General features: G+C 36.5%; 3 protein-coding genes across 5 annotated transcripts in view; 2 read left to right on the top strand and 1 right to left on the bottom strand.

Annotated features, from left to right (window-relative positions):
* Positions 1–923: 923 nt before the first annotated feature.
* On the top strand, positions 924–11,985 carry LOC125229492 (dnaJ homolog subfamily C member 21). Its single transcript, XM_048134340.1, has 7 exons — positions 924–1,341; positions 3,086–3,230; positions 3,527–3,674; positions 4,499–4,713; positions 5,586–5,810; positions 10,273–10,617; positions 11,288–11,985. Exons 1-7 carry the CDS (start codon positions 1,151–1,153, stop codon positions 11,831–11,833), a joined length of 1,815 nt encoding a protein of 604 aa, XP_047990297.1. The 5' UTR covers positions 924–1,150; the 3' UTR covers positions 11,834–11,985.
* Positions 11,986–12,724: 739 nt separating this feature from the next.
* On the bottom strand, positions 12,725–19,527 carry LOC125229592 (transmembrane protein 230). 2 transcript variants are annotated; one of them, XM_048134467.1, is made up of 3 exons: positions 19,467–19,527; positions 14,875–14,987; positions 12,725–13,924 (listed from the first exon to the last, which is right to left on the bottom strand). In XM_048134467.1, exons 2-3 carry the CDS (start codon positions 14,894–14,896, stop codon positions 13,563–13,565), a joined length of 384 nt encoding a protein of 127 aa, XP_047990424.1. In that variant the 5' UTR covers positions 14,897–14,987; positions 19,467–19,527; the 3' UTR covers positions 12,725–13,562. The 2 variants fall into 2 exon arrangements, with proteins under 2 accessions (XP_047990424.1, XP_047990425.1); XM_048134468.1 differs by lacking the exons at positions 14,875–14,987; positions 19,467–19,527 and adding an exon at positions 14,300–14,436.
* Positions 19,528–20,853: 1,326 nt separating this feature from the next.
* The window catches only part of LOC125229299, a 92,969-nt gene continuing 87,267 nt past the window's right edge, over positions 20,854–26,555 (top strand). Inside the window, exon 1 of one of the 2 annotated variants that reach the window (XM_048134100.1) lies at positions 20,854–20,954. The gene's annotated coding sequence lies outside the window, so the exon portion shown is untranslated. The remainder of the gene's footprint in view (positions 20,955–26,555) is intronic. The other variant, XM_048134099.1, reaches the window with a different exon arrangement.

Below are 26,555 nucleotides of genomic sequence, written 5' to 3' on the forward strand. Positions count from 1 at the left end.
AACCACAGGCCCAACATTTTCAAAACAATTAAAATTCTAGCAACTCCTTTGTCAGTGAAGAAGGAGTGAAATTACAATATTTATTTTGTCATCATGATCCTCTTTGCGATATCCCGGCATTCGCGATAGCTCATGGGAACTTGGGGTCCGCTTTGACAAGTAATCCCGCCATGATTTGGCGTAGGAACTAGTTTTACGAAAGCGACTGTCATCTGACCTTCCAACCACCTTCGGCAACTACGCGATTGAACGTTACAAGATCGGACCAAGAACCAGTTTTTTATTGGCACAAGTGGAGGTAAGTAAATCCTCATTGAATAATGCCGGCCTGGTATTCGACAGCATGCTTGACTCGGCTACGCTAGAGATTTTCTCCTACCCGCCTAGGGACTAAAACCCTCCATCCTGTAGAGTGTTTTGTTACCAGAAACTCCAGTACCTACGCTCGTCTGGTTTAATTTTAATAACTTTGGCATAACGACTTTGTCAATAGGAAAGGAAAAAAAATAAAAACAAGTTTAGGCGAGAAGATTCTTTCCAAGTAAAATTAACGCGTTTTTCTATATGAGCCCAATCCACATTTCTACTTAATGTCTACATAATCCAACATTCGCAAGGTACCTTTCACCATTGAGACTTTCTGTCATGCTCAGACCACGTACGTCTATGTAGACGAAAATCTCAAATTTATTTTGGAGCAAGAAGAAATTCATTCTAATATTTTTTTTTAATGATCTTTCCCAAAGCTACACGAATACTCTCTAGTACAATTCGGACCATTTTACTGACGTCACGGTAAACGTTTCGTTCCTTCATAAATTCCCACATGGTGACCTTTTCATATTACGCTATCGTGTCAAGTAGGCAAACAACATATAAGAATGCGCACACGAATACTCAACAGTTAACATTGGTCGGGTAATACCGTCAATTTCGGTGATATGCATCGAAACGTCTCTTCAAAATAGATCGATACTGTTTTTCCTAGGAAAAACTGAATATGCAGTTCCTTTATAATAGTTTGTTAGTTTATCGTCGCTAGCTGTTAATTTTCAATTTTAACATTCAGTAAAATATTTTCTGTTTCGAATCGTTAACCTTACTTATACCAGGCTGTGAACTTAACAAGGTAGAATAGAATGATCTCAAAATGAAGTGCCACTACGAAGTTTTAAATGTAGCGAAGGAGGCGAGTGCATCAGAAATTAAGAAGGCCTATCGGAAGCTAGCCCTGCAATGGCACCCTGACAAAAACTTGGACAACCTTCAGGAGGCGAAAGAGCAGTTTCAACTCGTGCAAACAGCGTATGAAGTGCTCTCTGATCCTCAGGAAAGAGCGTGGTAAGTGAATCGACTTTTTATTACAAAAACTGAAATATGTGGACTGAAAATTTAGTGTTTTTATTGTTAAATCTTTGAAAAGAATAGCCTTGTATTATTATAATCAAACATGGATTAGTTACCTAATAAATACCATGTTTTTTCTTATTCCGCGTGTTTTCCTGAACTATAACAGATTTATTGATAATTCACATGAATAAATTATGTGTAATGAAATTTTTCGTTGAATTACAAATTTTTATGTTAATTTTGACAAATAATCTGAAAAATAAAGTTAATATTACTAGTAGCACAAGTTTCAGATGTTTAACCTATCTTTAGTTCACAATATGTGTACATTTTTGTTTGTTAATTTCATATGAGGAACAGGCATTATGATTTTAAAGCATTGCTGCAAATTATAAGTTTAACTTCTTTATCAAAACTATAAACTAAGCGAGGTACTAGCTTTGGTATCTTCATTGTGTCTAGAAATGTATATTTTGAATATAATTCACACTAATTTGTACTTCCAATTTGCATTTATTTTTCATGAATTCCCTCAATGCTGAGAATATTAGCATTGCAGAAATACAATGGACATTAGCACACCCTTCACAAGCTTTTGTCCTTCTCAAAATAAAACCGCCTTCAAAAATAAGCGCGTTACAAAACAAGGAGAAACTAAAAAGCAAAAAATAATAAACCTTTGAATTCAGATTTCTTATCGTATTGCAATAATCTAAACATCCAAATTATAAACAAATCAATTATTTTTGTAGCCTGTTCGTCGCCTTGCTATTGCCTGTTTGCCTCACCCAACCATACACAGGCTGGTACCGACTCCAAAAATAATTGATTTGTTTATAATTTGGATGTTTAGATTATTGCAATACGATAAGAAATCTGAATTCAAAGGTTTATTATTTTTTGCTTTTTAGTTTCTCCTTGTTTTGTAACGCGCTTATTTTTGAAGGCGGTTTTATTTTTTGTTAAAAAGTTTATTTATTTGTTGATTTTTAGTGGTTCCTATTGATATTATATGTATCAGTCCGAATATATGCACACTAGTGAAAGAATTATCCTTTAACTCCTAACCATTGAGGAGTTGACCTTCCATCATCAGCTCAGCCACATAAAATTATTACCATCAGGCGTAAATACTGGTGTACCTTTGAAAAATACACTAAAAACATTACATGTGCCTATAACATTTGAAGAGTTCCCTCGATTTCTCCAGGATCCCATCATCAGACCCCGACTTGGTGCCAATGGGACCATCTCGGGGTTATACCCGTACGATAAAAAAAAAAATTTTGAAAATCGGTCTACAATTCTTGGAGATATCGAGTAACATACATACAAAAAAAAAAAAACATTCAGTCGAATTGAGAACCTCCTCCTTTTTCGAAGTCGGTTAAAAATAGCCTTGCACAGTTGCACTGCAATGTTGCACACTGTCTAATTTTAACACTATCTGGCAGCAACGGGGACCAGAAGTCTTCTGTCTTCATGCGCGGATCCAGGGGGGCGTCATGGGGGTCATGACCCCCCCTGGAGCCTAGGTTGCCCATACAAATAGACCACGTGACCCCCCCCCCTGGGGCCTGGGTCTTTACCACGTGACCCCCCCCTGGGCACAAGGCTGGATCCGCGCTTGTCTATCTTTAACTTTGCTTGTCAAATACTTGTCTTTTCTTTGTACTAAAGTTTCTAAAAACCTGTGCCAAAACTGATGCTGTTAATTTTCATATAAAATTTTTAGGTATGACAACCACAGAGAACAGCTACTGCGAGGTGCCGGCAGCTCATATAATGATGACAGCCTCGATGTTTACCCTTACTTCAGTCCGTCTTGCTACAAAGGCTTTGGAGACAATCCTAAGGGCTTCTATGGAGTTTACTCAGAAGTAAGAATTAGTTTATTAATCATAGCAAAATTGAGAAGTGGAATTCAAGGTCTGTTGGTATAATGACTTGGCTATTTCAGTTTTCAGGAACCTGAAAATGATTTTTATGAAACTAAGTATATTCTCGGGATCTAATATGTTTAAGCTTATTGTCAAAAATGTTACTGATTCTGAGTCTTCATTTACATACATGTTTATCTCATTAGTTAATATCTTAGTAGGATCTATTTTATTTTTTTGTGTTTTAATTTCATGTTCTACCTAAACTTACTTATTTTCCATACCAAATATTCCAGGTATTTTCCAAGTTAGCCACTGAAGAAACTGACTTTCTTGATGACCCAGAGGAATTGAACACTATTCCCAAGTTTGGCAACTCCACTACACCTTATGAAGACGTCCACGAGTTCTATGCTTTTTGGATGTCATTCTCCACTAATAAGAGTAAGTTACATTTACATTTACTCTTGTAATAGGTGTATAACTGTCAGTGGTGGCTGGTGAAAATTTCTGCTAGGCAACACTGAGCAAAAAGAAACCTACCTTAACATTAGGTACTTTACTAGTAATCAATTTTAGGCAAGCCGGTGGGAATCGGCTTGTATGGACCAGCCGCTGCTGATAACTGTATATACCACAGAGGGCCAAGCGTGTCAGATTTTGTACTGGAATTGTTACTTGCCTGTGATTTTAAATATGTCTCAGGCCCTTGAGTGTTCATAATTTATGTGTTGTTGCAATTAAGACAAGACAAGTAATACAGACGAACGCGACGGCTGTTAGCGTCGCATTTGTTAACACGTTCGACACCAAGAACTCGCCTGGTGGGAACTTGGCTCAGGTGACGGAGAACCCGCTATACAAGCGAGCGGTCATAATTGTCATAAATTACGACCGGTTTCTGACGTAGTGCGCCATGTTTAACCCCCGACGCAAAAACGACGGGGTGTTATAAGTTTGACGTGTCTGTCTGTCTGTTTGTATGTCTGTGTATGTGTCGCATCGTAGCTCCCGAACGGATGAACCGATTTCGTTTTAGTTTTTTTTTGTTTGAAAGCTGAGTTAGTCGAGAGTGTTCTTAATAGCCATGTTTCATGAAAATTGGTCCACTATGTCGCGGTCGGGCGTTTTTTCAAAATTTTAATTTTGTGGTTAGGTTATTTGTCTGGTAGTGAATGTGTTAACCTTGTAGGGATGGACTAACGTTGATATTAGATACCGCGTGCGTCACATCTTTGGCTCAAAGGCTTAATATAGTATGCTTACAGGTTTCGTATGGCTGGACCAATACGAGATATCCCAAGGTGACAACCGTCGAGTGATAAAGCTGATGGAAAAGGAGAACAACAAAATACGACAGAGAGCGCGTAAGGAGAGGAATGAGGAGATACGGAGACTGGCGAGCTTTGTGCGGAGGAAGGACAAGAGAGTTATTGAGCATACGAAGCAGCTTCAGGAGAAAGCGGAGGAGAATAAGAAAAAGGTTTGTTCGCTGTTTTATACACTGTTCTAGAACTTTACTCACTGTGGCCTCGTGGCTGTGTGAGGTGAAGAGAGGAATGAGGAGATACGGAGATAGGAGCTTTGTGCGGAGGAAGGACAAGAAAGTTATAAGCATATACAATTCAACTGCAGGAGAAATTGGAGGAGGATAAGAAAAAGGTTAGTTACAGTTTTATGGGCATATTTTTATTTTGTTGTTGATTTCAGTTTTTTTATTTCTGGAAATTTTTGCACTTTTTCTACTCGGAATCATGAGGTCTTTCGATTCGACTAGGAGACAAAAATGTCCCAAAATTTTCATACATTTTTGTCTTCCTCTGAGTTACGATCAAACAAGTTGTATAAGAAATTGTAAGTCAGTGGGAAAAAAATTGTGAGACATTGTTTTTCTCCTGCGGAATCGAAAGAGTTCATGATTCACGAGTAGAAAAAGTACAAAAATCCCCACATTTGGAAGAAAAAGTAAAACTGACAGAAAAGGGAAGAAAGGAGATCGGGCTAGCCGGGCGATTGGTATTAAATACGTCTGTCGTAAGTTTTTAAACCTACACACTATTTAGGCTATTTCGCACGCTCACCATTTCCGTATCTGTGTACATGCGAACGACCAGCGAATCGTGTCATAATAGGATATCTTTACTGGCTTGAAAAGTCAAGTTCTAGTTTTTGCTTTTAAGCCACACTCAGGAAAACTGTCTAGATAGTGTTCCCTTTATGTGTAAGGTACAGTGGGGCAAATCTCGACTGGGGGACAAATGTAACCAATGTGTCGAAATTTGTCCCGCTGTACCTTATGTATTTATTACACAATTTATGCCAATGTTCTAATGAAAAATACACTTCTGATTACAGGCCGAGCAGCTAAGGCGCGAAAGAATAATTCAAAGACAGAAAGAGATAGAAGAGGCGAAGAAGCGAGAAGGCGAGAGCTCTTTCATGCAGAGCGAAGATTACCAGAAAAAGCTGAGTGAAATCGAGTCTTTGCTTGCCGAAGAGTTTGGCCTGTCTTCTGATGATGACACCATTAGTGAGGGAGGCATGGAAAGTAGCAATGAGGAGAGCTCGAAAACTGAAGAGGTAAGAGTTGTTATTTGTGCCAATTTCTCGATTACCGTAAGTGCGTTTCCACATTATCTGATCCGATATCGGATGTAGGTTTTTTTTTAAAAGACCTTTATAAAAATTACATATTGGCCCTGTCAGTCTGCTTTTCATGGCCACAAATTGCATTATTGTTAAGATTACTTATTAAGAATAGCGTCCTCCAACCTATACACCATTTCGCTGTGTCTGATGTTGGTTTACTCAAATTGTGTATAAAGGCGCCAACGTCATATGGGTTTAGGTTTAGTGTTGAGTTCCTCACTCGTGAGTAGGGTGTGCAAACCGGTTAACCGAAAAACCGGTTAACCGAGACTTTTTGGCCTCTGTTAAAAACCGGTTTTTATAGTCTCTAACCGGTTAATAACCGAAACTGTATTTATTTCTTAAAATTTGGAAAATTAGGCATTAAAAGGTTCAAAAATGCGTAATTATTTAATGTTTTGTAATAATAAAGATTTATTCATTACTTTTCATTGACAACATTATTATCTGTAATGATTTTATTTTAAAAATTAGTCCCGAGTCTACTCAATTACACATTTTATACAATACAGTAGAGTCCGGTTAGTATATTACGACTCCGCATAGACCTAACGTCCAACCTCTTACAACGACATAAGCACAGGTATTTATTTGGTTTTCGTATGTGATAGTATGAAAGTACATCCGTTTATTACGACTCCGATTTTAACGACCAGCCGCTTTTTACGACACATTTTACACATAATCCGTCCGTCAAGTCCGGTTGCAATGACGAGCGACAACGTTTTTAGTTTTACTAGTAAATTGAGGAAACAAAGCTACTTCCACCCGAGCACGGCCCCCTGTCTTGTCTACGACAAGTAGCAAGATTACATTGTGGCCATGTAACTTTTTGAAGTATAGCTTTTAAAATTTTAACAATTTGTTCGCCTCGGGTCTAATCTTATAAGCTAAATAGTACCCAATTGGTATTTTTCGATTGCGTATAAACTAGCTTTACTTACAAATGATGAGCAAGCACGCATACTAAAAAGGACTTTTCTAACTAAACTAAACAAGTCACAATAAAATAAGGTATTAATACTATGATAATAATACCCAGTAAATAAACCTATGATTGAAATGTTTTAGTAATAGAGATGTAAATATTACTTTTAATTAAAAGAACTGAAATTCGTTTTGTACGACATCCGGTTAGTACCACGTAATATCAGCGGACCCTTGAGCGTCGTTGTAACCGGAGTCTATCGTATATTTCACTAGAGATGTGTCAACCCGGTTTGCCAACCCGGTTCAAACCGAGTTAGGCTCAACTCGGCCCGACTCGGTTTGACAGTTCACCAAACCGGTTCCAACGAGCAGACGGAACGCAGCCGAACGAACATACCGATCGGTCCCACTCCCACATGACTCAACTCGAAAATGTTGATAACGAAACCGGCAATATCGGTATCGGAACTGAAAGCCAGCGAGTGCAAGCAGGATAGCTGTACTTTCGCGCGGAAGTGGCGCCACGGCCAGAATCTGAAACACGCTCGCGGTCCGCCCGACCGTGCTCGCTTTGGTTTGAAATCAATTATAACAGATGGTGCTCTTTTTCCTAATAATAATTATAATAAATGGGGAAATATAACAGTTTACAACTGTAATTAAATGCTCCCGCTATTCTGCCGTTGCCGCCCTTGCCGATATTCTGTGAATTCTGTCTCCGTTACGAATATTTTGATGAAATGAAATAAAATATATTTATTTGCATTAATTTAGTTTCAGTTTAGCTCGTTCAAACACAACTTTAATTTTAAATAAATAAAAAAAACACACGTTTATATCATGTGTTTCGGGCATAACTTGACTCGACTCAACCCGGTCGGGTTGATTCGTGTTCAATTTTGACGAATCGCTTCACACGGGCCAAACCTAACCGCTACATTAATACGCTAAGGACCGTCGTAGCAACTCGGTTTGGTCAAACCGGGTTGAAACCGGTTTACGTAGAAAATCAAACCGTTCAGCCCGGTTTGCGATATTTTCGGTTTGGCACATCTCTATGGCGCTTGCGCTTGCCGGCCAACCGATTCGTGTCGGTTTTTTGTCCACACATCAAAGGATCTTGGCGCCAATTGCCAACTGCGTTTACACGTTGGCGCTTCATTCAGTTGGTCATCAGCCGTCAGAGAGGACGGTAGTGAAATATTTACGAAAATAATAAGTTTATCTATGTCAATAATAGTGTAGATTTTAGGAAATAAAATAACCTTGCAAATGTTTAATGTATTTCCTAAAAAAGTTAAATGTTCTTATCATAATATTAAAAAAATTGTTAATATATCAAATAATTAAATTTTACTACGGGGTTATTATTTTTTAATCAAATTTTTCTGTCAATGTCTATGATCTAGAATTTCCTAGACTTTTCCATTCCACGTCCATCTTTCATGAAGAGCCAATGCCAAGTGATTGGTTCGCCAATGTGTAAACAGCGGCTCTTATCTTGGCCAAGGGGTTTCACAAAGGGCTGGTGGAACCGTTGGCCATGTGTGTACAGGGGCCATTAGACTGGACGTTGAAATGGTAACTCAAGTGTTTTGAATATTCGGAATACCAAGCATACCAACACAGAGGGCCAACCACTGAGAAGATGCGTTTACGAAGCTTGCTTAAAAACAATTACAAGATTACTGACCGAAATATAATATAAATTATGTGAAGCATGGTAGTTTAATTAAGTATTTAATCAGTAATAGAAAGAATAATTCATTTCTTAATTCAATAGAATGATAAATAAATCCGACACGAAACGTAATTCACAGGCGGTTGACGTTGACAGTAATGACAGTTTACAGAAGAAAAGTTAGTTTGTACGTACTTAGTTGCATTAGCAATATTTGCATAAAGTTTAGTTTTGTCCTACAGTGATAATACTAATAAATGAGCCAAAATGTAATAATGGTGACAACTTTTACACAATCAAATATACCTGTGATTCTGCCTTAGTGTCATTTGTGTGCAAAAAAATAGTGAAACTGAACTGAAAAGACTTACCGGCGTCGCGAATGTTGATGGTGTTTTTAATTACTATCATATTGCTTTTAAAACACATGGAGTGGTAGGTTTGTTATTTTTATGTATAAGTGGTACTAATTATAAAACAATACGAACTTTAGTTTGTTTTAAAACATGCAGTTTTATGGTAACTATGTTAATCAAAGTATGTTAATTATTATTAAGCTGTTAATAATATGAAACCACTGTAATTTGTAGCAGTAATTTAAATGGAACAAACTAAATAATATTATTCAATGGCAAAATTAGACCCAGTTCCATAAAAACATCAAATTAAGTTGTTATGCAGGCCTCTATGACAGTCCTTGAAATATTTTTTAATTTTATCTATTTTCTCTTGTTAAATGTTCAAGTACTCATTATGACTAATGAAATTTAGTATGTATAAAGGATATTTACCTAGTACACAACTACACATACTAGTTTTTGTTGCCGATGGATTTTGTCAAACAGCCGATGCTAGAAATTATATATATATACAGATCAGTACCTCACCTCATTTGAAGTAAGACATTGTAACACCTCATTTTTGGAAATGAGGTACTCATACAAACTCATTTGAAATTGATGTCCTACCCATCACTATTTAGGTTGGTTGAGTCTAAGAGCGCCTCCCTGAGAGCTCGATTTTTATTGCACTCTATCAGAACATGATAAACATCTTCTACTGACCCATACATGTCGCAATTAGGGGAATTGACTTTTTTCATTAAAAACTTAAACTTGTTAAGAGGTGCATGAATATAGGATTGATAACCTTATCATCACCATCTTTGACATTTGTCTTTGATAAAGATGAAAGCGCTATAAGGACAAGATTTGCATGTATCTTTTATGCAAATAAACTGTCATAGCTTTTCATTCTTTACTCTGTCGTGTCGATTTAAACCCCTCCCTTCGGTCGTGTTTTAATTTATCGCCAATTCGCCACTCGTTTCTAATTCCCTCTTCGCACGTTTATCGTACGACGTTTTGCAGTACAATTATGGTCATTTCAATTTTTGACATACCAATGTTATGTCTGTTTTAATTTCCATTTCGTTGGTGTGTTCGCATGTGACTCGCATAGCCTAGTTTATTTACAAATACCCGTGCACCTGACGGGCAGCAAAGCACACCATTGGTATGGTAGAGCTGTAGTATACTGCCATATGTACCTACTTTAAAGCTTATAAAAGTACTTTTATTTTCTATATATGTTATGAATATGTGGATTTATTGAAGTGTGAACGAAAACACATTAGGTATTCTTGCACCTTTGCTGTTAATTTTTTGTGCTTAAATACCTATTAATGACACAGTATGTAAACTTTTTATTTATTTCTTTATTATTTTACAAACATTAAATACCTATATCCTCTTAACGTTTTTACTCATTCTGTATTTACAGGTCAGCGAAGCATCAAAAGCAATGCCCAAAACAAAATCTAAAGCAGCGATCAAGAACCTCTACTGTTCAGCTTGCAACAAACTCTTCAAGAATGTCAAATCCTTCGAAAACCACGAAAATAGTAAGAAGCACAAAGAAAATGTTTCCAACATGGTCCTAGACGATGATATTGAGATATCGGATGAACATAATATTGATGATGATGATCCTCCGCTTGAGACGGAGGAACCGAAGGAAATGAACGGGTTGACTGAGAGTGAGATTGACCATGTGGGCAACTCCACTTCGGATATTGAGGATAATGATATTAGGGAGACTTTGAGTGACGATTCTGATAAAGTGCAGGTAAGCTTCAGTTTATTATGATGGCTATTGTTTAGGGACAAGTAAGTTTAGTGACAACGTGCGTGGTTTTACTGACGTTGAGTCATATCATATGCATCTCTTCGCTGCCTGGCTGCTTATGGGGTAATTAACCCTTCGTCTTTGTTTGATAAGGATCCTAACATAAGGCATTGGACTTTAAAATAATAAAATATATCAAAGTTAATTGTTTTATGACAATTTTTTTGACAGACAGACGAAGGGTTAATACCTGTAGAGGTAGCAGGATCCTATTTTGTTACCAACATTTAGTAATATAATTCGACTGCTTATTTTGACCGAACCGAACGACCTTTTGACGACCGGTCTGTCCTAGCGCGTAGTAACCCTGCCAGCTAAGCCACGGTCCTAGGTTCGAATACCGGTGAGGGCATTTATTTGTGTGATAAGCACAGATATTTGTTCCTGAGTCATGGATGTTTTCTAAGTATTTGTATATTATATATATATCGTTGTCTGAGTACCCGCAACACAAGCCTTCTTGAGCTTACTGTGTCTCAGTCAATCTGTGTAAGAATGTCCTATAATATTTATTAAAAACCTAGAAACTGATAATTATTCTAATCAACCAGGCGACTTCCTTTAGTTTATAGGGTTGACATTTAAATTAATAAAATTTTATTTTTTACAGGCTCTACCGAAAAGCCAGAAAAAGAAGAAGAACAAGAAGAAATCATTTATTCCCATGCCAGAGAGCGAAGGCAACGACAGCCACGACGAAATGAGCTTCAACGAAATAGAGGGCCCCGCGCGCAGCCGCAAAAACAAGAAGTTCAACATGCTCAAAAGCCAAATACAGGCCAAAAAGGAGGCTAACCTCAAGAAAGGGTCCCAGTCCCAAACGTCCACGGAAAACTTGTACGAAGTCTCAAGCACAACTCCCACTGACGACGCCCTTGGCGAAACCACTCTCCCACAAGACAAACCCACACTACCCAAAATGCCCAGAAACGTCAAACCCAAGAAACAAATGGACCGCAAACCTGTACGGATCAAAACAACAGAGACAGAAGACTCAAGCACCGCACTCAACCTCAGATGCGCCGTATGCCAAACAGACTTCCCCTCTAAGAATAGATTGTTCGAGCACCTCAAAAAGACAGGGCACTCTGTCCCGCTGCCCCAAACTAGTTTCACACAAACTAAAAAAGGGAAACGATCTAATTCTAATAGATAAATGTGCAATCAATTTAGATAGGGTGGAAAGTATTAATTAATGCATTGGAAATCATTGTGATTTTATTTAACTCTCTAAAAGTGACTATCAGTCTACATATTTATTAAATTAAAACTATGATCACTGTCAATAAAATATGCATAAAGAAAACAGTTTAGTATTTAATTTCTGCTTCTTCCTCTTATCACAAACCAATTTATGTTTTGTCTTTGACATAACAATTAAAAATATAGTGAGGAGACACCACTGAAAGATTAGGACAGATGTTACCACTCGTGAGCGTCAGAATTGCGGGTGTACATCAAGCAATCCTGGTATGGTATATGTCAAGAGTTAGTGCTAGCAATGTGCCAAATGTATATGTCGCCGCGAGTTAGATGACACGTCTTCTTCTAACTGTATTAATGACATAAGTTTTTTTGATGAATACTTTTGCAGTTAAATTGTATCTTGTTATTTAATGCATGTTAACTATAAGATGTAATGTTTTGAAAAGAAGTGGCCCGCCGAGTTTCTTGCCGTCCCACAGTGGAACCCCCCTCCCAACTGAGGGGGGACTGACATCTCGAGGCTGAGGCGTAGGGTTAGAGCTGGCGTAGCTTTATTTGACGTTCATATGCGCATTGTAATATACCTACTTGAAAAATAAATATTTCATTTTCATAAGGACGGGTAGTCTATCTCGCGACGACATACTCTCGTGTGAATCATGTCCTAACCCTGCTGGAATGATAAAAAAACAGTTTGCATTCTCATTATGCTCATACATTTAACATAATATAACACTTAAAATTAAACACACCAAAGTTTTAATATATTTGTAATTTGTTACACTCTGTCAAACAAGTCAAGAAAACTATAGGTATCCTTTTCTCTAGCACCTTAAAGAAAAGGATGCATATAGTTTTCTTTATTCTTATTTACTGACAGACTTGTTTGACAGAGTATAGTTTTGTGAAGAATTGAATTTCAAATACAATGGTGGACAGGTACCAAACTTGACATCTTGCAATACATATTTAATCATGCTCAGGTCATGAAGTCCACCCGGCATAGCCGAATGACAATCATTGACGATAGACTGACAGAAATGTACGACAGGTTGCTATGTACCCTGGTTTTCAAATATGTACTTAGTTATATTTTCCATTTACCCATACGTGAGAAATAAGCAATAATATGTTATAACAATTGGTACAATGCTACTTAACTAAATAATACTTAAATATACCTTTGCACAATAAAAGCCTGGTCCAAGGAATGAAGGAAATTCATTTACAACCTTTTCCCACACTTAAGGGCCCATTTACACGGTACGAGAACTCGCATGCGAGTTTTATTATATTGCGGTATTGATGGGCTGTGCAAGGTTGAATGTAACCTCAACAGTCCGCAATGTAACTAAAATCGACTAAAATCGCATGCGAGTTCGCGCGCCGTCTAAATCAGGCCTAAATCTCACTCAAGAAAATTGAGACAATATCTATATTCATTATTAATATAAAGCATTTTGCAGTGATGAAACTGTAGAACAAAGTTTAGGAAAAAGATTCCATCCTCTGAAAATTCTCATACAAATGACTTTTCTAGATCCTTTTCCATAAAACTATGTCAGTTTACATATTTACATGTATCTTAGTTCACTTTAACTTTCAAGAAACACTCCATAAAACATCATTTATACAAGTATTACAACTAATGGCAGCTTGGCTAGCTTATCCAGAAATACTCATTCAAACTCTGGTATATCAGAGAAGCTATAACCTGGATACTCCTTATAGGCATAATAAGCTATCCTTATATGATAAATACCTGGTAAGAACATAATGCCTCCTAACACTATCATAGGCCACAGTCGGTCTGAATACTTGGTATCAATATGTCCCGTAACTATAAGACTACCTACTAATAAAAGTATAGAACCAACAACGAACAGGAAAGTGGCCAAGGTTATGGCTTTCCATGGGACCTTCGGTGGAGGAATTTCAAACTGAGCATCGGAGAAGCCGCTGTCATCACTCGGTACTTGGAAGTAACCATTGTTTTGCCTCCTCGCTCGGAATCTCGACATTTTGAACTGGAAGATATGTTCTGTAACAGAAATAAAAAGGTTGAATTTCTAAGATTACTACAGCCAAATCGTGGGGTTAGTTTTCAATTTACCTCTTAATTGTTTATTTGATTAGTTTGACTTGTTCGACATTTATACGACATTTTACCTAAGCATGTTTTATTTTTATTATATTGCATGTATTGTTAATGTGTAGGTGTATTGGTTCAGACTGTAAGCTTGCACTATGTTCAATAAATAAAAAAAAAAAAAAAAAAAAAAAAAAACCCCAGGCTCCCATGAGCCGTGACAAATGCCGGGATAACGCAAGGAGAATGATGATACAAACAAGTCTCAAGGCTTTGCATGGCACATCTCATCCATTAAAGAATCAGCCAGGTTAAGGTTATTTTTACCTTTCATCCAACTAGTTTTAAACACCGTTTACTAGTTGTTCTGTTGAGAATTGATTTTCAAATCGCTATGAATATTAAAATTTGATTTCCTCTAATTTCCTTGAATTGAATTTCCTCTAAATTCCTTCCCAAGCTAAACAAATCAAATGGTTTTTGACGTTTACACTGACAGTGACAGTTGACATTTGCACTTTGCGGTCCAAATTGCGTACATAAAATAGCACGATTTTTAAATGAATTTTTATAACTTTTATTTGCTAAGACAAGTATCTATAGGGCACAGATTTTCTTAGACGCAAAAGCCGGCAAATGAAAAAATAAAGATAGACGCGAAGAATCGATTTCTATATTTAAGTTTTTCTTTGAATTTCGCGCGTTTTTCAATTGATAGGTGTTCGGTTTGTTGGGACACCTGAACCAAATTACCTATAGTACCTATTTTTGAAAATTCGGCGTAAACCGGCCAAAACCATAAAGGTCCTTTCAAAATGTCCTTATATACTTGCCTTACTTTTTGCATATTTGAACGTTATCATATACATATTAACTAAGTAGCTACGCTAGAAATTACTTACCCTTAAAATTTTTCAAAAGCATTATCCTATTGACAAGATCGTAACGACTTTACGATCAGTCGTTTAAAATTTGAAGAATTAACACGTTCCAGCCATCCTGGAGATTTGTGTACCTGCGAACAATAACGGAATAATTAAGTATATACTATTAGGTAGTGAATAAAATATGTTGCGTGTGTTGTTTTAGTAGTCTTTTTAAGGCGCTATGAGTTACGTTGATACGAAGTGTTAGCAATTGGCGACATGTCTACAAGCCCTGGCCTTGAGTTGAGGCAGACGAACCTTTCGATTAGTTGCCTGATGGTAAACAATCATGTGATCGCGACCCTCAGCCATGAGGAACCAAGGAAGAAGAATGTTTTCGTTGCTTTTTGAATACGAATCTTTTTGTATACTTAGTCCGCAAAAACCCGCTCAGATAGTCGGTAACTATAACTTTTTGTAGGTATGCTCGTAGTATTGAATGTAAAAGAAAATCGGAAATGTAATTCACATTTGTCTGAAGGTCCTTGATATGGTTTAACATCCCCAAAAACTGCCCAAAAAAATCACGTTTTCTTATCGTCCCGTCCGATCCGACAAGGTTACAAAAGGACGTAGCTTGAAGGATCTCGATTACAATTTTCCGACTTTCTTTTAAAGGAGAACGATATGTTCTAATCAGAATATCCGATAGTTGTATAATTCATAGTTCATAATATAATATAATTACTTATGGTCTAAAAGCAACCTGAGTAGTGGGTGAAATCGACGGACTTTGGGCCAAAAAAAAACCGGACGCTTACCTAATAAGTAGCTAGGGAATGTTAGCTTTCCATTATAATTATTTTTTTTTAATTATACCATATACGTTGTCCTATTAATTTAATTTAATCACAAATTGTGTTTCTATTTAGATATTCAAACAGGGGGTATCCACAACCTTTATTATTTATGTAAGTAAGTAAAGGCACAGATCATATAATACTAGGTAAAGGGGAACTACTGCTAGTTTATTCAGGTACCTACTCTTAAGAGTGGTAAGACCTACTTAATTAGGAATCAGGAACAAATATCTGTGCTCATCACACAAATAAATGCACTTTTACCAGGATTCGAACCCAGGACCGCGACTTAAGAGGGAAGGTCACTACGCGCTAGGCCAGACCGGTCGTTATAATTTATGTTGTGATATAACGATCCAGTCTGTAGGTCGAAACATCGTTTGGAGTCTATAAATCACTCTGACCTCGATATTTTCGTGAAAGGGGTGACAACTGCGACTTCTTATTTATATTTATCGTGCAATTGAAGAAGATTTATTGGATACTAGGTTTACATTGGCCAATCTGTGGCTTGATATTATTAATTTCAGCTTTTCTTCTAAGTACCTGCATAATATTTACTTATATAACACTGAAATTAAAATTCTGTATCTAATGTTACAATTTTCGTTTTCTTTCAACCATTGAGTGTCACTGTAACTTGACTAGTTTCGAGTGCTCTGCCTACCCCTTTATGGGAATACAGGTGTATGTATGACTAATCGCATTCTACTATCTAGGTTGTTGTGTGTTGTTTATGTAAAAAACGAAGGTATTAGCGCCCTGTGGAGAGATCAGTTGATCTGGAATATACTGCAACACCTAGCTATATTTTATTTTATGAGCGAATAAATCCGTATAATTTTTGGCGGACATTCCCAGGACACTGCAGGCTTCGAAACCTTGACCTAAAACACTTCCAAATTGTAACAGAACACTGTATTCAGGACTAGTATATTAAGACCTGGACCTCGCTGTTAATGTACGGAATTCGAGACCTCAGTTATTCTGGATTTGCCGGCTATATCTTCTTGACAAACATAATGTGACTGGATAGTCGGTGAAAAGTGTACAGCATTCGAGACTTTACTTATTCTGGTTTTCAGAAAGCGATAGGAATATTCCCAATTCTCTGCAGTGCTAACTGGAGGATAAATCAAGCGTTGTTTTTAACGCCTCAATGCGGTGGTGTGAATGTTGTAGTTTTGGGCAATTTTCAAGGTTGTATGTCAGCGTTTTAATGAATGCAGGTTTTAAAAGAATTCTATATTCGACACAAATTAATCACTAAAATTAATTATTAGGTAATGCTTTCTAGTAGGTGATTAATATGACCACTTGACCTAGGTTGAGGCTACGTATATTTCACTGTGGCTTTGTAGTCACGAGGTTCTGGGTTCGAAACCTGGGTGCCATAAAAATTTAGCCTTAAAGTGGAGTGACGTTGGCTTGGATGAGCACGTGACATTTGGAAGATGAGATGTTACTTCTGGATAAGATAGATGAGAATATATATGGTGAATATATACCACTGGATATGTGGCGTAAAATAGGCCTATGTAGTATCAGCAGTTGGCGATAAATGACTGATGGTGATAATGGGCCTCCTCTGCATTGTATTTTTAACCGCCTTCCAAATCTCAAAGGAAGGGGTTCTCAATTCGTCTGTATTTTTTTTTTTTTTTTTTTTTTTTTTTTTTTAATGTTTGTTCGATATCTCCGTCGTTACTGGACCGATTTTGAAAAAAATTTTTTGATTGAATGTATATGCATACAGATTGGTCCCATTTTTCTCAAAACCCAGTTCTGATGATGGGATCCTGGAGAAATCGAGGGAACTCCTCAAATCTGAAAGGCATACATATGCTGATTTTTGTGTTTTTAAAGGAACAGCGTGCATTTACGTACGGAACAGTGACATTTGGTGCAGTGGAACTCCTGATGATGGTCAGAACGGAACTCCTCAAATCTGAACGGCACACCTATAGTGACTTTGGTATTTTTATAAGAACAGCATGCACTTACGTCCAGAACAGTGACATTTGGTGCAGTGGAACTGCTGATGAAGAGTGAGCCGCCCCTGGTTAGAGTTCCGTTTTGATAATCATTATCATCTGTAAGTACTTCAGAATCATCCAAATTTCAAAATTGGTTCAGAAATGACGGAGATATCGAATAACAAACATTAAAAAATATACAGACGAATTGATAACATAATCCAACATTTGAAAGTGTTTATCACCAAAACCCCAAAGGAAGGCGGTTTTTTTTTTCTTAAAAATTATTCCCCTCACTATAGCGAGGAAACTACAACGCAAAAAATGCGTTTATCACTGCTTCCAGTAGTTCCACAGGTGGTAAATCATCTTCATTACTAGATTCACCTATTTTTATCAATTTTAAAGCAGTTAATTTGACTATATTCAAGGTCAAATTACTTTACCCACTAGTGGATAAAATGTGTTTTTACCCGCTGGTATTAAAGGACAAAACACGTGTTTCCGAGCTAGTGAGGGGAAAAAATTATTGTATACTTATTCTACGAACTCTCGGTTACAGGCGAGAATTTAGGATGATTGACATGATTTATTCTTGTGAAAGGTAACCTAGCGATTAGCTCCTAAATCTTTTTCTATCATTCGAATAGGCATACTTATAATGTCTGTGGTGTTATTTACTGCTAATATTTTGATATATGTATTAGAAAAAAACAACATAATTAATCAAAACTTCTATTTATGTTGACATCTAGTTAGAAAGTAATACTTAGTTTGAGCCAAGTTAATAACGAGGTAGATATTTGTTATTGTCAGTGTCGACATCATATTTTCTGTTAGGTTTGCGCATGGGTCCATATTAGAATGATATATTCATTTAATTAATCTTACTCTACGAACTTTTTTTTATTATTATGAATGGGCTTACTCTTGACCACAGACTAGCCAAAGGCAAAGACGTGGCCTACGGTAGAGTGAGCTCGCCCAGAAGATTCCTGTTCACCCTTGATTTAAATTTCATCAGAAAAACAAAAAATGATCAAACATTTTAGAAACTAGTTCATTTTGATGATAGGGTTTCTACACTAATAATCCACTTTATCCTAATCTTATCCAGAAACTACCTCAGTAGAGACAGAAATGAGAGAAAGTGACTTCCATTTATTTATTTTGATTCCTTTCAATGTAATACAATTCTCTTCTGATATATAAAATCTTATACTTGGTTATAGGTAAAGCAGCCCATGGAGGCATATAACATAATCCAGATAATAAAGTAGATAAGTTATTGTGACAGGACCCAACGCTGTCAAACCCTAAAAGTAATTCAATATCCCCACAAAAATCATCTAAATACGCCCCTGTAAAACGATACGTTAAGTACTAGGCACTTAGCGCTTACTGCTTAGTAACAATCTTTGGATTAAAGCCAAAACAAAGAACATTTAGCCTACGAAAGTGAAAATAATCGATAGGCTCAGCTGATTTAAACACTGGCAAACCCCACTTATGACAAAAGACGATCACGCACGATCAAAAACGGGCGGTTTAAATTTGGAACAGAACCGTTATATTACACGATGATAGTTTTTTGTTTTAGGTAGATACCTATACTTAAAGTAGGTATAGTTGATGACTCAACAGTTATTTTGTTTGTTGCCATCGTAATAATTAATTACGAAACATATTTACAGGTTATACACGCCCTTAAAATAGAAATGGAAATGGAAGAATGAAATCTATAAATAGAAAGTGGTATGGAATGAAATTGATCATAAAATTCTCCGCTCACCTTAGTATTTATGTAAATGCACAACAATATAGAACATGTATTGTAGTTAAGCTGATTTTAGTGTACGTATAATAGGGTTGCCAAGTACACTGTAAAATATATGAGTAAAATTCTTATGTTAGAGAATCTGATCATGAGATCTGTGCGTGATTTCTTTGCTGGTAGTTCAAAGAAGAATTAAGTATCTTAATAAGTTTAATGTTGGTTTATATATTAAATATATTATGTATTGCATGAGTATATTATGTATACCCACAACACAAGCCTTCTTGCAATGTCACCGTTTCGTTTTCTTTCAACCCCTTATTTACCAAGAGTGGCACTGAAGCTTTAGTAGTTTCATGTGTTCTGCCTACCCCTTTATGGGATACAGGCGTGATTGTATGTATGTATGTAATTTTACATATTGTCACTTCTGAAACGCATAGTCAGATCATCTAAATATATAAAAGAAGAAACTGACTGACTGACTGACATATCAACGCAAAGCCGAAACCGCTGGTCCTAGAGATTCCAAATTTGGCACGAAGGTTTCTTATAAGGTGTAGAGGAGCACTAAGAAAGGATTTTTCAAAATTCACCTCCTAAGGGGGTGAAATAGGGGTTCAAAGTTTGTATGGGAAAACAAGATTAGATTAGTACGCAGGCGAAGCCGCGGGAAAGAGCTGGTATTTAAATAAACCCTGTGACTTTTTTAACAAGATGTCATTGTTACATATACATATATTTTTTTGAGTGTTCAAATTGAATTTAAAAATAGATAACCTCCGTTAGTCTAGACTTCTTGCAGTTAACGTAATTAAGACTCATTATGGTTAAAAATGTCGAGCGATTGATATTTTGACCTTAATTACGAGTGTGACCTGTTTAAAAACTATTGTAATATTAATAGTAGTCTAGACTGACGCATCCGCCCAACGAAAACTTCAACAAAAAGTCATAAAATAAATATATCACCGATCACCGTTGGTTACTTACACTAAGCCAGAAAGAAAACTCACGGTGTCAGAATAGTCATCCCCGAAACCCCCCGCCTTCCTTCCTTACTTCTTCTTTAACTTTCTTCTTTAGTCTAGACTGACGCAACCGCAAAACGAAAGCTTCAACAAACAATTATAAAACGAATCTATCACCGCTCGTTATTATTTACGCTAAACCACAAAGAAAGCTCGCAGTATGAGACTGCACGCCATAAATCTGCAATATTTAAAAGACATTGACATTGCTAATGTGCAATTTTGCACGCACACACGTCCACACAAAAGGTGCTAAAACCCCCGTGCAGCTACACAAAACCCCCGAAATTCCCGCAACCCCCGCCCCTAGCAACACCGGCAACTAATCGCTTGCGGCATCCCCTCGCTGAACACGCATGCGCGAACCGCAGGCGCGCGCACCCCGCTGTCACCCGGCCGCTCGCCCAGTGTGCCGGCGCCCCGACTCACCACCGCACAGCATCTCCGGGGCTCCGGCGTTTAGCATCGAAAGGTAACCTTTTGTTCTATAACCCTCATTCCATTTATAACGGATTCCATTTTTTAATTTTGCCAGTTTTGTGCGTTTCAAGTTGAAAATTTTACGTAGCGAACACACGTTCACAGATTGGGAATTAGCATGTAAAGGTAATCATTGTTATATTTTAACGATCATATCATATTCCATTATAACCGTAGTCTTCAACTTACCTTAGTTTAAAATGTTATGAATTCCATTTTTGACTAGAAAATCTGTTAGATTTGCACCGGCGTTGCATTGACGAGTCTATCACTTAGTTTCGTAGCAATCCAATATGCATCTGTCATATGTAGCTTAAAATTCAGTACAAAATGGTATTTGTCCTATTCTAGCGGTTTCTTCTGGTCATCATCACAATATTCTTTATTTAAAATTGACAATGACTTATTTGAATCCATTTTCGACTAAACGTCAACAGTGTACCCGGTATGTCCTGTCAAGTTAACATGTTGTTATTAGGTACTGCATAGTCTTTACCATCGATATTGGCTGATTTCTTGTGAGAATCGGCATTGGCATTAATGTTCTCTTTCCTAACCTCCATTTATATTATTTTATTGACGCGATAGATCCCGTATTTAGGAGGGCGATTTTTGAATCTCGCATACGGGATTTTGTCACTAAAATACCGGTTGAAAACGGTGACTTGCTTATTATTTTCAGTGACAATTTTCTGAACTCGAACGCGACTCAAAAATCGGCCCGCAGGTCTCAAAATATGTCAGTTCTTTCTTTCTACCAATATCGGCAGTGGGATAGACTATCGAGCCATATTTTTAACCATGAAAAGCTTCTTGCCAATCAACAATGGACCAATAGTTCGTAATCTGTTGTTGTATTTTCACCTTCTCTATTAGAAATATCATAAACTACGACGTGTTTAATTTAATTTGTGACAATACTGAGTTTTGCGTTTTACAACTCGAATACGACTTGGTGTTCATCATAGTTATTTTTCATTGCTATCTGTGTTGCGTACTCTTTTGTCATTATAGATTAATTAACTTAGCAATCAGTGTCTAAAAGTAATATTTATAATTATTTTCTATATTAAAAAATAAATGTTATAATTCTATGACGACCGACGATTTTGACGACCGGTCTGGCGTAGCGCGTAGTGACCCTGCCTGCTAAGCCGCGGTCCCGGGTTCGAATCCCGGTAAGGGTATTGATTTGTGTGATGAGCACAAATATTTGTTCCTGAGTCATGGATGTTTTCTATGTATAATTATTTATGTTGTTAGTATTTATTTATAATATTTATTTAATTTTTATTTGTAACTATAACCGTGAGTAAATAACGTAATTATTATGGCAGCCTGCTCCCGCAAATGTAGCGTTGTTTGATTATAAATTGAATTGAATTGTTTATTGAACAAGCATTTTACATGAACATAAAATAAAAACAACGTCCCTCGTAGCTGTTTGCACAGTTTGACTGTGGGATCCATTACATATAATTAGCTGTAATGTTAATAAATACGGATTTACATATTATTGCTAAAGTTAAACAAATAAATAAGACATCTATTTTTTTTTAAATTATAAAACGGGGCAATTTTCGTAGCACCGAACCGTAAGTGATCTCGTAGCAAGCGCCTAATTGGATTCACAGTCATTTTTGCCAGCTACAAATATTGATCAGCCCTATTAGAACCGAAAATGGATACGATATGACGTCTTTGTTTGAAACGACAATTTTATAAGATATGTAGAAATGGTACTCTTTAACTGGGAATTCTAGATCAGATATCTCTATATCTTGGTAACGTCGTATGATACCACATTTCTGAGTTTCCTGCCCTTGGAAAGGGTCGTTTCGAAACCATAACCCAAAATCCAACTAGGGTACTCAGCTTTTTTAGGTGATGTTTTATGACTATTATTAAAACAAGTGCTGCTAAGTATATACCTGTTACTTCCTGTTACATAGATTTAGCATAATCTTTATGACGTAAAATATGATTGTGCTAGGGAATTTTCGCGAGAACAATCACCAAAAATATTTTTTGTAAGGTAGGTAAATTTTATGTTTTTCCTACTCAGAATCACGACTATCACGAGCCCTTTCATTATAGGACAAAAAACAATTGACAAAAAAATGGTCCTAAAAATTACTATTATTTTGCATACTTTCCACTTTGTAACCGCTGTACAAAGTGTTTGAATAATAAGGGATACCCCCATTTGCCAGAATTTCATTTGCCATAATTTTATTTGCCATCCTATTCAACAATCATAATATTGTTTCTCATAACATCTTATGCCATAATCATTGTTTACTATATTAATGTAGTGCCAGAAACTTTGTTTCCCATAAAGTCAGTTTCCATAATGTCATTTGTCAGAATCATCGAAATCCGTAATTACCACATTCCATACCATCATTTGTCATACAAATTAGCGTCCAGAAAAGTCAATTTCCATAATGTGCTTTGGCAGAATCAAAAACTACTATAATAGGTACTAGTACTGGAAACTGCTTGAAAAGTAGGTTAGGTTAGAACTGTGACCCCCCGGAAAATGAAAATACTATCAGACAGTAAGTTAGGTTAGGTTAGAACTGCGACCCCCTGGAAAATGAAACTGCTATCAGAAAGTAGGTTAGGTTAGGTTAGAACTGTGACCCCCTGGAGAATGAAACTGCTGGAAAAGTAGGTTAGGTTAGGTTAGAACTGTGACCCCTGGAAAATGAAACTGCTATCAGAAAGTAGGTTAGGTTAGGTAATAATCTGGGCAACAATTAATATGGCAATAATTGCTTATGGCGTTTGAATATTCTATGAAACCATATTATTGCACTTAATAATATGGCTAACAAATAGTATGGCATTGTATGATTATGCAAGGTAATATTCGGATAAACAACGGGTATGTCATATGATTTTTATGGTAAACAAATCATTCGGGCAAATGAAATTCAGGCAAGTTAGATTCGGGCAAATGAATATTATGTTAAATGACTGTCGGGCAAACAATAGACAACCAACACCCCGTCGTTTTTGCGTCGGGGGTTAAAAATGGTACAAAAAAGAAATTCGGGACGCTTTTTTCCGCCTAGTAGGATGAAAAGAGCTCGTAATTCTGAGTAGAAAAAACATTAAATTTACCTATTTTAGAAAAAAGTCTGAATCTTTTTTCGCGAAAATGCCCGCTAACGTCATAAAAGACCGCAAAGGGACTGCGCGTATCGGAACTTATCTAACAGCTATAACTCAAACGCAGATCTGCCCTTGGGGAAAATCGTTCCAAACCCACAGCTCAACTAGGGGTGCGCCAAAGTTCATATAAAATTGTTATATAGATTATTGGTAGTCCGAAAATGTTTCTCATACAATTTTACATTATAACGATCATTATTTATAACAATTTTATGTTAATAACTATCGTTACTTCGAATGACTTATGTTCATAATGTCATTCATCATAAATACGTTTTATACTAATGTTTATGTTTATATACTTATTGATCATAACGATTGCGAGTAATATAATTTATCGTTATATTATTGTTAACAGAAGAGACATCACATGTGACAGTCCAGTTAGGTGCGACGACGAGCGTAGCGAGGAGGAGCGTGTTAGGTTGACCGTGAGCGAACCAGAAACGACTTTTAATGTAAATTGTATATGTCACTGTAAAAGCTTCAAGCGCGCTTCTATAAATGGCACAAGTTTTTCATAGAACTTCCCCAAAACTTTTTAAATAATTTTATGATGAATGATTTTCTTAAACACAAAATTATGAATGTTATTAAATATTTGTATAGAATTTATGATTAAAAATTTTCGACTAAATGATTATTATGAACAGTGATAGTAGTACTATTGATAATAATGAAACAAAATTATGATAAGTAAAATTATGAGAAATGATCATTCGGAGCACAAATCGGTATAAACAATAATTTTATAACAAATAAATTTATATGAGCCAATATGGACCCCTCAACTAGGTATATTTCTGAGCATTTCAGGGGACATATCTCAAGTTTTATACTATATCTGGTTCTATTTTAATATATCACGTCTTTAGATAAAAAAAACTCTTATAAATACAAAAACAAAGAAAAAGACAAAAAACAAAAACTTAATTTCTGGCCGGGATTCGAAACCCTGACACCTACGATCTATCTGCGTACATTAGACCGACCTCGTACGACTGAGCTAAGCGGAATCGATGCGCGCGCGGCGAAATTAACGACCATATTTTACGTTTACTAACGCGAAAGAAAAACTCATGAAAACTCGAAAATTTATACAAGAATTGCTCGTTTATATTATATTATTTTATATTATAAACGAATGACGACCGGTCTGGCTCAGCTGGTAGTGACCCTGCCTGCTAAGCCGCGCTCCTGGGTTCGAATCCCGGTAAGGGCATTAATTTGTGTGATGAGCACAGATATTTGTTCCTGAGTCATGGATGTTTTCTATGTATATAAGTATGTATTTATCTATTTAACCATCTTTCCGTATATCGTCGCTTAATATTTATTTATTTATAAAACGTAAAGCCGGTAGCTTTGCTTAGTTTGGGGCTAAGTTGGTCTGTATATAAGTACTATTTAACCAGATGAAATATATGACTAGGCGCTTTGCTTAGTTTGGGGCTAAGTTGGTCATGTTGCGGAATTTCATTAGAATTATTATATTTTCCCCTCACTAGCTCGGAAACACGTGTTTTGTCCTTTAATAGCAGCGGGTAAAAACGCATTTTATCCACTAGTGGGTAAAGTAATTTGACCTTGAATAAAGTCAAATTAACTTCTTTAAAATTGATAAAAGTAGGTGAATCTAGTAATAAAGTTGATTTACCACCTGTGGAACTACTGGAAGCAGTAATAAACGCATTTTTTGCGTTGTAGTTTCCTCGCTATAGTCAGGGGAAAAGTTTTGTGTTACACTCGGGTGCAAATGTATTTTACTTCTCGTGTGTTAAAAAACTCGCAAGTTCAGGATTATATTCTCGAACCACTCGCTTCGCTCGTGGTTCAACTATAGAATACTTACACTTGCTCGTTTTTCAATTCCACACTCGGCGTTAAAATACAACTTTGCCCCCTTGTATAACAAATAACTATTCTTCATACTAAAGCGAACTGTCACCCCATACATCATAATATTCATAATATCAGCGCCCTCCTGACAATAGTCATATATATATTTCTGGTCAGGTTTTACATTCAGTTATTTAAAACGAAAGCGAAGCGAAGTGAGCGATTGCATATGCTTTATTCGGCATAGCAAAAAGTGGGTGTCTAGTAACGTCATAATTTAAGAAACCGCAACGAAACTAAACGCTATAGATATCAGTCTATCGTTGCGTATTGGCGCGACAGAGCCAGCTTAAAAATTCGTAATGGCGTCGGAAAAATGCCATTCGGCTAATTGACAGGTTTTACATTCAGTTATTTAAAAGAGCTGCCTTGCATATTCTTTATATCATACAAGAAAAGTCTAGTAACGTCATAATTTAAGAAACCGCAAAAACTAAACGCATGAGTAGTTACAGTTATCTAAGAGCTATAATTCACGCATCGTCTGCCCTTGAGAGAGTCATTCCCAAACCAC

The sequence above is a fragment of the Leguminivora glycinivorella genome, chromosome 9 (genome assembly GCF_023078275.1).
Source record: "Leguminivora glycinivorella isolate SPB_JAAS2020 chromosome 9, LegGlyc_1.1, whole genome shotgun sequence".
NCBI classification, from domain to species: Eukaryota; Metazoa; Arthropoda; class Insecta; order Lepidoptera; family Tortricidae; genus Leguminivora; species Leguminivora glycinivorella.